This window comes from Echeneis naucrates, chromosome 9 (assembly GCF_900963305.1).
Source record: "Echeneis naucrates chromosome 9, fEcheNa1.1, whole genome shotgun sequence".
Lineage (NCBI taxonomy): Eukaryota > Metazoa > Chordata > Actinopteri > Carangiformes > Echeneidae > Echeneis > Echeneis naucrates.
Window position 1 is genome coordinate 20,624,599 of NC_042519.1, and position 15,892 is coordinate 20,640,490.

General features: G+C 43.0%; 1 protein-coding gene across 2 annotated transcripts in view; it reads left to right on the forward strand.

Annotated features, from left to right (window-relative positions):
• Positions 1 to 7,736: 7,736 nt before the first annotated feature.
• Positions 7,737 to 15,892, forward strand: part of kremen1 (kringle containing transmembrane protein 1) — a 54,022-nt gene continuing 45,866 nt past the window's right edge. For both annotated transcript variants that reach the window (XM_029511550.1, XM_029511551.1), the window contains exon 1: positions 7,737 to 8,113. In XM_029511550.1, coding sequence (XP_029367410.1) covers positions 8,035 to 8,113 — 79 coding nt within the window. In that variant the 5' untranslated portion in view covers positions 7,737 to 8,034. The remainder of the gene's footprint in view (positions 8,114 to 15,892) is intronic.

The window sequence follows — 15,892 nt, forward strand, 5'->3', positions numbered from 1 at the left end:
AACAGAGAAAATTCATAAAGGAGCTCATTCTTTTTTTTTTTATTAAAGCTAATGGTAATTAATTGGCGGTCTAGTTTATCACGTCACATCTTAAACTGGAACTTTTAGTATGAATGTTGCTCTCTCATGTCTATGCTCAATATAAAGGCTGATTAGCATAGCTTAGCACAAAAACTGCAGTCCAGGTAGATGAGGTGAGCTGTGGGAGGCATATTAACATTCTTGAGTAGTTTTTTTTTTGTTTGTTTTTTCAATGACTTGAATCAATGAGAGATGGCGCTCTTATTTAATAAGTTTTAGAAATGCTGGAAGTGGATTGTGTCAATCTTCTCAGGCCTCTGTTTGTAAGCAAACCAAACTATCCCTTCAAAGATAACTCGGTAATCACGGCTAATATGCAGCATTGTTGGTTTATATACACAACAAGTGTGACAAATTCAAATACAAACTGCAGTAATCTGTACCGCAGCTGCTGGCCTCTGCAGTGTCTCACTGTGCATCGCAATCTCTTTCACATGCAACCTCAAATCTTCCAACTTTCCTTTTCCTTCACTTTCGCTCGGATTTGCAGGCACGGATTTGTCATGCTTTCTGAAATGAGTGCTAGGGGAGGACGTGGAGGACGCAGTTTTGCCCTGACTACTTTCATCTCATAATTGGGACTGAGATGCAGACGGGAGTTCTGCCAAACACCGGCACAACGTGCTATATTAGCAGCGACTGTGCAGCGGATTGCCTTGTTTATAACTCGATAACTTGAAACCGTAAACCTCCGGGACTACGTTTGTTGCTGAACTCGGGGTCGCAGCTTGAGACTCAGCTTATGGACTGTGTCACTATAGATATTTGACACTACAGACCTCGGTCTCTGTTTTCCCTCGGCCACAAAATGTTTATCTGCTGAAATGAAATATGAGGTCAAGACGCTTTTCATCTTCTTTTTGTCAAAGTCTTGTAAACAGAGTAGCAGTACCATGGTCTGCATCCTCAAAGCGTGTTTCTCATCAGGACTTTACACATTGCATATGGTGGATTGTGGTTCTAACATTTCATCGCTTGAATGGATAAATCCCCCCCCCCCTCCAAAAAAGGGCACCCATCAGAGGATGTTTGCAATATTGTCGGATTTTACATGGAAATAAAAGGAGTTACAGTAGAAAAAGAAAACAAGTCTGGCCTCAATATGCTCCACGATGCTGAACTAAACACCCTGGAGTTGTTTGTGCTCACAAGGATTGGATTGAGGTTGATTCAGTGCGGTGGCCACTTTCTACAGTCCTTTGAAGGCCAGGCTCAGCCAACCCTGAAAGGAACACTTCCAAATGAAATTATTTTATTTGTTCTGTTTCAGCAAAACAAGAAATGATAGTTTTCCACCTTATTTTCCGTGGATATTGAAGCTCTTTATTTTGTGTCAGTCGTAGACGCAGAGGAAGCTTATGATGCTGTTTAAAGGCCTCATTTGAGCTTTACACTCGTCGACTCGATATGAAATGGAGTTGATCTACTGCAGTATTTCTTCAGTGAGAGTCACATGTGCTGTTGTTGTCACCCCACAACAGGGACACATCTTGGGATGATTCCTTCAAACCAGTGCACTGTGGGAGGTGGAGGAAGGGGGGAAAGGGGGGTATTGTTTAGTGGCGGGAAATGCAGCATTGCCCGCCAACGACATTCTGTTTTTTTTTTTTTTTTTTCCCCGATCTGTGACAAGTTAATACAAAGATGTTTCTGACTCAGCAGGCTGACGGTTGTGACACGCTCGCCATGACTTGCTTGTCGGTAAATGGCACGTCAGGGGGAAAAAAAATGGATGTCAATATGTGTGTCAAGGGTCGCGACTGGGTTAGGCAGCCTTCCAGTCAGAGTGCGTAATCGAATCTCAGTTATGCAAACTGTTTTTCACGTTGCTGAGCACGTATCGAGCATGACACCGACCGATAAGCTCACTTCAACGGAGGAAACTGACGACATTTTTGAGCTCATGATTTTGGTTTTCACTGCCGTCACTTTACCGTTTCCCATCACTTCCCTTGATCGGGTCACATCGGCCATCTGAGCAGTGACAGAACTCGGATGAGCTCGAGGAACATTTAGCAGCTACAGAGCCATTTATTTCCTTCAGGAGTGGGAGAAGGATGATACACAGCGGGCTTAAATTGATCAGCCGAGCAGAAACATGCTGAAGCAATTTTTTTTCCATTGTATCTGAATTCACTGACACCTTCATTGCAATCACATAAGGTGATATAACATCTCATAGTGATGATTAAAGTTTCATCTGAGAAAAATGTTTCAAAGATGTTCACAGATTTTTTGATCTATCTAAAGCTCAAAAAAATGTCTTTGCATCAGATAACTAAATTCTTTTTTCTTTTCTTTTCTTTTTATAAATATGAATGAACATCCGGTAGTTTTTGTGGTTTTCATATAAATTAAAGATTTTAGAGAGATGACATCATGGCCACTGAATGATGAGGGTTTCTTTTTTAAAGCATTATTTTGGTACACTGCTACTTCTGCCACAGTTTACTGCATTACTCGATAAATCCAGCGTTTTTATAGGATATCCAAAAACAGAATGATCTCTTATGCAGTGACCGAGTTCTGGTTTGAAATGGCCGAGGATGCTCTAAGTTTGGTTTTGAAACTTTTGGGGCATTAATAGACCGACTGATGGCTGCTTGGTTTATGCTGTAGCAGTCATTCTCATTTTGTGCTGAAAGTTTTCTCTTTCCCTTCTCTTCTCTTCCTACACTTCATAAACAAAGCAATCAATGTCGTCAAAGTTTTCGAACCAGAAAATAATCCAATTAAACCGCGCAGGCTGCCATCTTAACGGATAATGTAACTTTTAGGTCACATTAATATTGTTTCTATATTTCATATGGCCTCATCTGTGCCCATATATGAGGATATAAAGTTAGATTTATTACTACACTAATTTCATAGATGTGGTTATCATTATCATTCATAATAATGAGAGTTTGCTCAGGTTAAGCTAAAATCGCTTGCTAAAAAAGAAATTTGACAGGACATGAAACATGAACAGATGGACACAGCTGCGAAGGGAAGACAAAGTCAAGCAGTAAAAATATCTGTTGTAAACAGCCATCAAAGTTTACACACAGATCTTTTGGCTCAACTTTGACCTCTAACTTTTCTCTAAGTATGTGCTCGATGCAAAGATCATTTCCTGAAGACAGATTTTTAGCTTTTAGCATTTTCTTCCCTGTTGGAATTTTTCCCAAAATTGTCCCCAGATCCTTGCAAATACTTGGCTTGTCAAATGCTAATGTGACAGATTATGAATTATGGATGAGATATGTCAAGCGGACCCAAATTGTAATAAACTTGAATTCATTTATTTAATCCTTGCAAATATTTCAGCGTGTCCGGGGACATCCACCGCTCCAGTTTTCTCGGCTACTCTGTCTGATCTCTAGTATTTCTCCTTCTCTTCTTGTTTTTAAAAGAGAAAAAGAGTCAGCCATGTTACAATAAACATTCCAGGGGGTGTCACCCACCCTCTAATTAGAGACCCGTGAGGCCGACCAAAAGATGGATAGGGCTGCATGTGTCAGCAGAGAGAGGCGGAGGAGGCGGAGGAGGCGGAGGAGGGGCCGTGGTGCTACAGTGGCTGCTGGCTACATGCAGGTGGCTGAGTGTAAACTTCAGCTTTTATCTTGTCTTTGAACGTGGGTAAGCTCAGGGGCCTGCACAGGTGTGTGTGTGTGTGTGTGTACGAGGGATATAGACGTGACAGGTATAGACAGGGCCAGCGGGCAGCCATTCGTCATGGGGAACTCACTTTGGTGCAGCTCTGCTGGGGTCAAAGGGTGACACCATAATGCGTGCTGTGTTGTGTGCTACCACTAATGATGTGGATCATATAGACACTGATGTGGCTGCGTGAGGGGTGTTGGCTGAGCTGCAGACTTCAGACAACAACCAGATGTTTTGGTTGAGCGATCGTGTTGACTCACTGTGTCCTTCGTGCGGGGGTGGGGTTGCGTGTGCGTGTGTGCGCTTTTTTGTTTCTAATTAATGTAACGATGGCAGGAATTATTTTCGGCACTGAGGAAAATGAGTCTGACAGCGAGGGCTGACGCAGTGGTGATGTCAAAGTGGAAAACACAGTCATCTTCTTCATCTTCTTCTTCTGGTCACATTGCTACCAAACCAAAAAAAAACTTCCCCTGTCCACTAAAATTAGCCTCAGTCACAAGTCCCAACAGAAATGGGCCGCTTTAAAGGAACATTAAAATAGTTTTGCTTTTCATGCGTTCAGCTTTTGAGATTTTCTAGAAAGGCTCTAGAAAAGCCATGTTTCTCTGAGAGCAACAGATTTTTAAATGAACTACTGTTTACCTTGTATGATTATAATTCATTTTATCCTTCCTTTATTACAGTCTTACCAGATGTTTGTGGAAAAATTGCCCTTTTCTTGGAGCCCAAGGTGACATAATCAGATTATTTTGTCCAAACGATACTCCGAAAACCCAAAACTATTTAATTTACTATGATCTAAAACAAATCATAACATTTGAGAGGCTGGGGGTTTGTTGTTTTCATCTGAAATGTGAGTCAAAGTGTAAACAGATGTGTGTGGATTATCTTTGTGTCGGGAAGGACGTGCTACTGTCAAGTTTTTAAATGCCATTTTTAATGTTGCAGGCAGCTCGAACGGAAGCACAACAATTCACCTCTCGTTGTGCTGAGCGGAGAGCAGAAATGTCAGCGGCTCAAAACGGTGGAATAATAAACACATCTGCGTGAATAGATAGCAGTGACCACCGCGGAGGAAACGTTTCACTTTATTCATTTATTTATTTTATCATCAGAGTTAAGTGAGCCTTTCAATTCCGTGTTCTCTCTTCGATGACTTGAAATGACATAAGAGGAAAAAAAACTAAATTTTTCATGGTACGATACAATGACAGATTCTCTCACAAAGCCAAGAACAAAAAACCCAGAAGGAGAAATGGTTGTGACCACAAAGGGGAGAAATGTGGCATTAAAATTCAGGGCCAGGCACTCATGTTTACCCAGGAGAGAACAAGGACATGACATAGTCTTGGCTCCTGAATTTGTGAATTCAAAGCATGTGGACCAACTTCTAATTCAACTATGCATAACTTCCCATTGGCAGGCAGCTAAGGATTGCCGAAGTACTTTCTAATATATCTCAGGAGATTATTCTTGCTGTGACCTCCAGCCTCTGACTCGTGTAACTCAACACGCAGGTTACACACCGACAAGGTCGAGGCCTCCCGTGCTGAAACACGTGGTCCTGTTAGGAACTTGGGATGCCAGTTATCTGATCCTCTCGACCTATAATGAAAAAAATGATTGAGCCAAACGAATAAAGTGTGAATTTCATGTGAGGAAGTGCCAAGTTTTATCTGGAGAGAGCAAAAAAGACAGAGGGAGAATTACAGTAACTCCAGCAGACCACAAGGAATGTGGCCAGGCAGCGTGTACAGACAAGCCCAACATGTGATCTCAGACACACACACACACACACACACAGGGAGAGAGAGAGAGAGAGAGAGAGAGAGAGAGAAGACAAAGGGCGCCTTGCTTCAGCATCACGGACTGATAGTAGGGGGAGATTGGAGGTAGTGACAGGAGTCCAGTTCAGGCCCATTTTCATATGAGAACAGTAGATTTGATCCAACGTGTCCCTCCGTCCGTTATGTATGTAACATGCCCTAAATCTTACTAACAAGTTATAAGATGCAGAGGTGGAAGATGGATCCATGTCCTTTAATCACTAAAAGTAATCCAACCAAAATTTTAAATATTCAATTATAAGTTAGATTTTCAAATCTTACTGAAACTAAAGTTGGCTGCAGTGATAGATGATTTAATTGGAAAATAAATGGACAGGAAATTAACCTGCAAACACGATTCCATCTGATCGAATGTGAATATTTTTATGTTCTCATGAAAAGGAAAGTCTGTTAGAGTTTGGGCAAAACCACCACTATCGGATCTGCGAACGTCATTCACAAAATAACTGGCAGAGTAATTCGTCGATAGTAAAAAATAAGTGTTGGTTACAGCATTGCAAAAGTATTATAAAGCCAAATGTGCTTCAAATGTCACTGAGTGGTTCTCAAAGTGTCGTTCAGGGCTTTTCGAGGAGGAAGCAGGGAAATAATTTATTCTGCTGGGACAAGTAATAGTAATAATCTATGGCTCCTCTGGGTGATGTTATTAATAGCGCCACGCTGATCTGCAGGAAACATCTCAGCTAACTGAATTTGAGCTCATCTGAACTATATTATATGATATTAGACTTTCTAAACTTATCACGTTCTTAACGTAAAATCTCAATGTGCAAACTAACTACATTTACCAAAATAAAGTTTCCCCCCGTGAAGCAGAAAGCGCTGAACTTTCTTATTTCTAAGCAGAAGAAGTGATGGTTTTTAACCAGCCAGTGTCTGAAGGCCACACAGCTACAGGCGCACACGTCATGCTAGATTACTTTCGATTACTTTCCCAGTGCTCCCCGTCGGTTTTGGCAAAATAAATTGTTGGGCTTTTCTTCTTCTTTGCAAAGTGATGAGATCATTCTGGACTCCCTATTTTTAGGCCAGCTGGCTGCTTGTTGGCTTGGGCTCCTCTTCTCAGCGGTGCATCATGCTCGCAGTCAAACACAAGAGGGCGCTGCTTCACACTGGAGATGAATCCGGCCTGTGTTAAGGTGAGAAGGACTGTTGGTGTTGGTGGTGTTGGGGGGGGCACACACATTCAGTGCACCTGTTTCCATCCACTGAAGGGAAAAGCATTAATAGATTCAATGTAAAGGCGAAGACACATTTTATGATCTGCTGAATTGAATTGGTGAAGAATATTTCTGCCAGAATATCTCAGGGCCTTATAATTCAAATGTCTCCATCTGCTCGTTTCAGGGGGGAGAAAAGAAAAAATACACTCTTTGAATAAAGATGTAATTTAATAACTAACAGTGGACATAACTGAAATTCCCACTGAGATGGAAGCCTTTGAATGCCCAGATTGTGTCCTCCGACAAAGCAGTTTTTTCTTCTATTTATTAAATGTGAGCGGAGAGGACAGACAATAGAAGAAGACATCCAATGGTTTCTTTTGATCACAGCTCCAGTGACAGTCACAGAACACACACACAAAAGCGTCTGAGTTTCTTCTTAAAGAGCTCCACCACAGATAAGAATAAAAAACTATTTCCCCGGCTTCATCCAAATCTGAAGGAACACTTCACTGTCAGCCGCAAATCCATGTGTACGACACAGTCCAGGGGTTTTCAAGCATAATGGACCCCCCCCCACCCCAAAAAGAAATAAAAAAAAAATTAAGAATAATTAGATTTAGACCATAGCCTCACAAAAAACCACAACAGTGGACTGCCCTGCTTCATCCCTGCAGCTCTGGCCTCCTGAGAAGGCTGCTAAAAGTGGATACATGATGATCTTCTGATGTCCACATTTATTTTAACTTGTTTTGTTTCATTCATTTATTTATTTAATTTTCTATTCTCTGGCTTTGTTTTCTTGTGATTTGACACTTTGACACACCAAGTTGTGTGTGCAGAAGCGAAATCAGCGTGTCCTTTATTAACCTGCTGCTCGTTGCACCGCAGAGTCCAGCCCCAGCACCCTCCCTCCTTTCCTCCCCTCTCCTCTCTCCTCTCCTCCCTCCTCCTTCCTTTCTGCTGCCTCCCCAGCGCTGCAGGTTGAATCTATTGCCCCTATTTCCTGTCACATGGGTTGGAAACAGGATCCCTGCTTTTTCTACTATCTGGTCCCGTCTTTGTGGTTGTCGGTGTTGTTGCAGTTGAAGGACCTGCCTTGAAGTTCAGGGACTTTTAACGCGGCCCAAGGAGAGACTCCTGCACAGACCGGGACGGAGTCTCAGACAGACAGGCAGGCAGGCAGGCAGGCAGGCAGACAGACAGACAGACAGACAGACACCAGCCGGTCTGCGCATCCGTCCGTCAGGGCTGCGCTTCACCTGAGAGCCGCTTCAGACTCTTTAATCATCGCCATGGATTCCTGGACAATCAGCTCCGCTCTTCTTGTCGCTGGGTTTATTTCCTCGGCAGCTTTAAGTCCCTTCGACACCGGTAAGTCAAACTTTCCTGCTCGCCCTTTTCCTTTTTCCCTTTTCCATTTTTTTTTTCTGAGATAAATAACGCGGCGTCTCTGAAGTTGCCGTTTTGCGCACCGGATGATCTGGCAAAGCCCCTCAAGAAACTACACAACACACACCGGAGAGCCCGTTTGTGTTACTCTGACACCGATATTTCCTTGTTTGGTGTCGAACATGTCATAGATTACAGTTGCTCCAACTCCATTCATAGTCTATCGGCTTGGTCCGTTTCCCACTACGCCACTGCCCCCTCCCCTTCCCTCCTCTGAGCCGCACGCTGTCTTTAAACTGTGCTTTTACAGAAAAGAGCCAAAGCTTAAAAAGAGGGGAAGAGTCACGCTGTTGCTCACTTTAAAAACAACGGATGGAGGTGATGTGAGCAGAGGGACTGGTCTGATCAGATATTTCGCAGTGAGCTCCACACCTACAGGGTAAACACATCTGATCGAAATCGTGTCCAAAGATGCCCTCAGACCTGCAGCCAACTTCCTGTCAAACACGGGGCCCTGTAAATCAAGGAGAGCTTTGTGAGGAAAAAAAAACATGAATAAATAAAAATATTACGTAGTAAAGGTAAGAATTAAAGTTAACCTAGAGAAAAGGGTCGAGGGATCCTGGTTTGGATTTTTCTTTTACGCACCGGACTCCCCGACGCGTCGTCGCGCTGCGGCTGATGTTTACTTGTTCTGCACCAACTGCTCTCAGCTCACACTGAAACGTGATGGACGGATCTCATTTTGCACAGAACGTGCTCCTGATATCACCAGTTAGTGTTTTAATCGACCTGTAATAAACTCTGCTCCGTCATCTGATATCATCCATTTAATTCCCCATCAGGTTCAGACCGATGTGCACTCCGCATCTGTCTGCAGGACTTCAAAGTTGCAGAGCCGGCTTCCCCGTTCAAAGCTGAATATCTCGTTTTAATGTGAATATCTAATAATGATGACCACACAAACCGAGCTGCTCCTTTGCTGTAATTTGCGCCGCGTTTCATGTCGAAGCAGCAAATCCTCATGCTTTCCTTTTTAATTTTTTTGTCTCTTAATTATACCCTCGGATTTCAAATTAGAGGGTCCACCATCTGGGCTAGTGCGTAAGTACTCCCATGTGTACCTATGTATTAACAAAGTATTTAAAGCAATGGTATTCCCCCTCATAACACTGGGGAGAAAAGAAAAAGGACCAAGTTTAGTTTAAGTCAGCTGTGCCATATTTACTGTAACAGTAAAACAATCATTTCATTCGTCTCCAAGAAGTCAGTGTCTTGCTGTTTGAATGCAAACAATGACTGTTTCATGCTCGGTTTGCTCTGTCTTGGTCAGATGCCACAGTGCAAATTAAAAGTGATTGTAAAAACGACACCTAAAGCAGAAAAAATAAAACCCCTCTTCCTCTCACACTGTTTGTAAGTTTAACTTTCCTCCGTGTTTACTGGTGCACTTATTTTCTTACAACCACAGTTAATTTTACAATTTGTGCTGAAGCACCTCGGAGTTTGGGAGCAGAAAAAAGTGGCAGTGCATGTTTTAAATGTGTGCGTCAGCGCAGGACACATCTGTCAGAGCAGATGAAGTTGATTTTTTTTTTTTTTTTGCTGGGAAAGTCTCAGGGCACACTGAAGCAACCAATAGCTGCAAAGTGGCTCCTGGACTTCGCTGGAATAGTTGATGTGGATAAGATGACTGTACCGCTTCAGTACATCTTGTGTTATTCTAGTGGTTTTAGCACAGTTGAAAGAGATTTCTGTGGATGCCAGAAGAATCCTGGGCACGTCTGTGATGTTGTCAAGAAGTCAAAATCTGCGTGTGCAAATATGAATTCTGAAGGAGCTGAAGGTCGTGCAGCAGCTTATTAGCTGATGCTCTGCACGAGGCGAAGCCGCATCAAAAACAATTATGCTGTAGTGAGAGGCTTTCCCTGTCCTGGTGGACTGCAGCACTGCATCGAGCAGTCGTGTTAACAGCAGAGGGGCATTCAAATACTGCACACAAACAGTGAAAGTGTAGCTAAGAGATGAAATGCTGTGCGTTGGTAAATGCCTTTATGCAACCTATAATATGAGAATGGGCTCCTCTTCTGCTCAGCACACTTCACACTCCCAGCACAGAGCACAGGCTCTTAACCTTAATGTGTATAATCCATCTTCCACCTGAACTCAGAGGCTCATCCAGAGTCCCAGATGCAGCTGTGCCTGACTGCGGCCTGTCTTTGCTCACTTGGCAGCTGCTTAGGCCCTTCACACAAACGTAGACGCAAGTGGAAGCTGAACGCTGTCAGAGCTGTCAAGCTGACGCGTAATTGAGTCCTCTGTAAGCCAGTAATAATGCAGCTAATCGTGCTGCCATCGTGAGCAGGCTTGAGCCGGTTAATCAGCAGGGGGAATTATGTTGTTCTTGGCGCTGTGTGTGTGTGTGTGGGGAGGGGGGAGGAGGGGGGGTGAGGATGAGGGCCAGCAGTGAAGCTGATAGTGTCGATAGTTTACTTAAATAATACACCTTAGTTTTTTGACGAAGCTGCCAGTGTTGCCGATAGAGAAAGATGCCTCGCCTTTAAAGCGATCCTTTCTAAACTCAGTGGCAGGATGAGCAAGCGCTTCTCCTGTTAGCACATGCCTATAATCTGTAGCATAACCTGTAATCTGTGTTAGTGGTTTTCCACCTGGGGGGGGGGGGGGGGGGCAGGGTGAACCACCTCACCTGGCTCCCTCCAAAGGCAACAGAACCATTTTACTGACATCGTATTTGTTTTCATCTATGTTGAAATCAAAGTGTAAAGAGCTGTGACCCCCCCCGTCTTCCTCCTTTCCTAAAATAACCAGCCAAGAGCTTCACATTTCATATGTCAAAGTGTTTTCTACTCTATCTGCTCAGCGCGTTTCCCCAAATGTCAAAGTATTGATGTTGAGATGAAGAATTTGAAAAAAGTAAAGTGACTTTTGTTTAACCACGCGCGGTGCAAAACCTGTGACAAGACGGCGACGCCTTAATTCTCCGATTGGAAGCAATTGATCTGTCTGATCGCACTATTAGCTGTGGTGAATAAGGACGACGCGACGCAGAGTCACAGCCTGTGTGTCCCTGGACTTTGTTTCTCTTAGGAAGCCGTTGTCTTTGGTGATGTTGAGCTGAGGCTTGAAAAGGGCAAGTGGTGGCGTTTTTGGCAATATGGAAAACGTGCCCTCAGAAATGAAGCTGGATGGAGAAAACATCAGATTAGTGTCAGTCTGATGTTAGTGGACTGATCGGTGGAGGCGAGAGGTGCTTTACGGGCTTCCTTTTCATCTGCAACCCCTACTTAACTAGACATGCATGAAATAACTTGTAAGTCCACACTAGGAAGATTGATGTCTGAGCAATGAGGTGCCTTATCAAGCTGACTTGCCGCAGGTGAAACTGCGACGTTAGTCATGAGCCAGACCGGAGATATTTGAGCTTTTTTTTTTTTTTTATTATTATTATTATTTCAATTCAACCCTGCTGCGTTTCTTTTCCTTTCCTTGAAGCAGTGCAGACACTAAATAGAGTGATGTTTGAATGGATGACAGAGTGTGTTTGGATTTCCCTTTGTAGCCTGGCATGCATATAAGCTGCTCCATAAACTGGCAACCCTCTGTTTCGTCTGGCAACCTGCCCCCACCCTGTCTGATCACTGTCCAGCCGGGCACGATGTCGGCCTGGGCTTTGCCAGATCATCCCTGTGCGGTGCTGCACGGCATGCTTTAAAATGCTGCACACTCCTGAGCTGTACCTCACACAGCGTTTGGTTTAGCATCAGTGTATGCAGCGTATTCGCACCTGAAACAGGGAGAAAGCTGCCAGGCGCTTTTCAACGTTTCCACGTTTGTGAGTCCAGATTCCTGGTTTTGATATTTCTGCGGTTGGACATACCTACATGTGTGGAGCTTCATAGAAGTTACTCTGATCTGCTGGAGTTAAATTAGATCACTTTGGTCGATCTTCTGAAGCTTTTGATCATATCATGTGATATGACCATTCATGCTTGATTATTTTTAAGTTGAATTGATTAATACCATAAAATATAAATATGAAATATCCTAAAGGGTAAAAACCTGCAGTAACATCACTGAGAAATCACTGATTTGCACCAAGAAGCAGTGCAAAAGCCACATCAGCAAATTCTGGTAGTTTGAAAGCTGAATATAACAAATGTTTGGCATTTTCCCTTTTTAACTTGATGGTTCATTTTCTGTCACTCAGCAGGTTGAATCAGTTAATAATTTCAGCACTACATAAGTGTGTTTGAGTAAAGTTCAAATGTGAGGCAGCTGTAACCGTCTGCAGTCCCTGTAAATCTTGAATATTCCTCCAGATTTTAAAGGGGTCACGCCAAATGTCAAATCAAGAGTCACCCCCCCGCCCAGCAAAAAAAAAAAAAAAAAGCCTTTCCTGTCACCATATCTGACTCAACTTCATCCACGGTTCATTCAGTGTTATTTATGATTGGGGTCCATCAGGCTTTGTAACCCCCGAGACAGAGGGCTCTTTGTGAGTGTGTGTGTGTGTGTGTGTGTGTGTGTGTGTGTGTGAGAGAGAGAGAGAGTGTGAGGGAGAGATTCTCTGAATCGTCTGCCTGGGAAGATAATAACAGACCTTCTTCAGCCGTTTGAAGAAACACGAGCTTGTGCTAGCGGAGGTGATCCCGGTGGCGTGTCGGTTTGAGGAGAGACAGCGGGCTCTTAAAGACTTTAACATCAGGGCTCTTTGGGTGTGTGGGTAAACCCTGTGTGCTGATTGTGGGGAGTTACACAGGGCATTACGAGAAGAGGGTGCATGGGGTCTGGGTCTCAGATGTGGGCTCTGTGGTCCCCCCTGCTTTTCCGGTTCAGAGATGGAGATGGAAACCTCTCCTCCCTTGGTGAGCTTCTGTGTAGCAGACACAAGTTCAGACAAACCATGGAGCAATGCGTGTGTGTGTGTGTGTGTGTGTGTGTGTGTGTGTGTGTGTGTGTGTGTGTGTGTGTGTGAGACTAAGTAACTTTGAGAGCGACTACAAAGTAGATTATATTTAGCTCTGACGTCTTCCTAGGCCAATGGGAATGTTTGCTTTGAGTTCATTTTACAAGTAAATACTACTTTGTTTGCCGACCAATCACCTTTTAGAGTAAACATTTAAAATAAAAAGTGTTTGGAAATGAAAATGAACCTCATTATAAACACCGCTCTTCTCTTGAAGATACAGCATGAAACTTTGGTCGAAGTTTGCTTCTGTTCGTGCAGAGATGTTAACTTTAAAAGATTTATGACAGTTGGGACTAATGACGGTCAATCGATACATGTTTAATGAACTCATGGTTTATTACTCTCCTCATTTGAAGCTACATTTAGCCGTGGCTGAGGCGGCGTCCATGAAGAGGATGCAGCTGATGGACCTATGAGGTTCATGGTGGAATTAGCTCCGTCAAAAACTGCATATTGTAGCTTTAAGCAAACATGGAGGTTCCTCTGCTGATGGAGATGGTGAGATGCAGTAAAGATCTCTGGGGAAAGAAAATAGAAAGTGCATTAATCAAGAGTCAGTATTGATAAACGTATAAAATAAAAAGCCGCTGGCACAACATGTTTCCACCTCAGTAGCAAGTCGCAGACAAAGTTAATCTGGAGAACAAATTCGCAGCAAGCAGACTGAAATTGCCCCAAATGACGCGTCGGAGGCCGGACCAGCAGACCAAATCTTTGCTAACATATTCACACTATCAACTTCAAAGGTCATATTGTTTTATTATTCATACATAAATAACTGTTGCTCACACATTCGCACCAAAGTTGTTGACGTGCCCTCAGGAGCCGATAGTGCTTTTAGCTTCCTTACACTGTGTTGAGTGACGAGCGACCATTAACAAGGCTGTAATCAGGCTAATTTAAGTGTAAGAGACTTAAACATAGTTGGTTTGCTTATATGCTTTTAACAATACGAGTGTCTTACAGAGTAGTTTACTTTAAAAAAAAAAAATCTATTTTACCTAATTATCAGATTTAATATGCACATAATACATTTTTTACTGTACTCCAGCTCCAGCACCCCCCGCAAGCTGTAGAAGATAATGACTGAGAAGAATAAATGAATGAATGAGTGAATGTTGTTCTCAGTTGCACTGTAACGCAAAGTCTGTGATCATCATGTCTCTTTGTTTTGTCCATGTTCCCAGTGCTTAGAGAAAAAATGTGGATTAAAAAAAGCCGGGGATTAGTGTTAGTTATCATGAGCGACATCACCTATTTATTGCATAAGAGAAGCCGCTGTTGAGCTTTTTAAATCTCATGTTTTTGGTCCTTTGAGGGAAGGATGAGCTTTGGACCGTACCTTCATCCCTCAGTATATCGCACCCTAACTATTTATATGAACGGATTCTACACAAGCTGAGAGGAAAACCAAGTTTTATAGCTGCTGTGTGGTTTTTATTTATTCATTTATATTTCTGACTTTTAAGATAAAGCGAGGCCTTTGCTCTTCACTCAAGGGCACCTAAAAGCATCGGCATCAATCACAAGACAGAACAATGTACTGAGGACACATGGATGCTTTTACCCTCCGCTCCTTCATCACTCAGTGGAGTAATGTCTAAACTGATGAATGGACTAATCTACATAAAACTTCACATTGTTTAAAATGCCCTTTAGCCTTAAGTTTCACTCACTGGCTCGCAGTTGCCTTCACAGCAAAACTAGTGGGTCTGTGTCCTCTTTGTGTTATGTTTGTGCATAATCAGGTGCACACCAGCCCATATGGAGCCCTCATAAATCTTCAATGGAATTCCAGATGAGGTTCAGCTTAGCAAGACAACAGAGCGCACTAACGAAAACCAACCACGCATGTCGACTTCATCCGACACTGTGAGATTGAAACGACCGACAATAGACCAGCTATTTGTCGGTTTATGGCAAAAAGGCAAGCTCGCTCTAATGTCTGCTCACTGGCGGAGAAACATATGAGCTCAAGCAGGCAGCTGGCTCACAGTGGTCGCTAACAGTGTCACAGTTATGTTCCATAACAATAAAAAATAAATGCTGTGGATGACACTCTGGTGCTCTCTTAGGGATGAATCGTATTTGGTCACAGTTAGCACAACATGCATGTTTTATTGGATATAAAACATGTCACGGTGTGATTTCCTTCAACTATTGCATTCATTAAAACACAGTGGTTGCTGATAAGGGGCTGGATGAGACTTAAATGAAATTGTCGACGACTTTAAACGCTCAGCTTTACTCATCAGCCCATCTCAGTAATTCAAATTCCCATTGATTTAGAGAAGAGGGAACCAGGGTGATGCTAATATTCACTGGAGCCAACAGAAAAGTGTTGCTGTGCATTTACAGGACACTTTATTGAGAATGTGGTGGACAAAAAAAAACTCCCCCAAAGCTTATAATTCAACATCTAGCACATGTGGTGCTGCAGAGACAGGGACACGATCGCCTGTTGCCACCTTCAGCAGTGGCAGAAGTGCGCTCAAAGAGAGTTGCACCCACTTAAGCACTGAGAAAGCAGACATTCAGAGGAGAAAGCCTGAAATAGAAGAATATAGGGCAGAGCATTATTTTTTTTATTTTTTTTTTTGCATATACCAACACTGATGACACCCAGCGTGTCTTGACTTGTGACGACAGGCCAAGTTTTGAAGAATTCCCTCATTTACTGAATGTAAGTTGATCCTGGCTTACAATAGGAAACAAGAAAAAAAAAAAAAAAAAAGTCCAAAATGTGCTGTTCGTTTACTTCCTGTTGACCT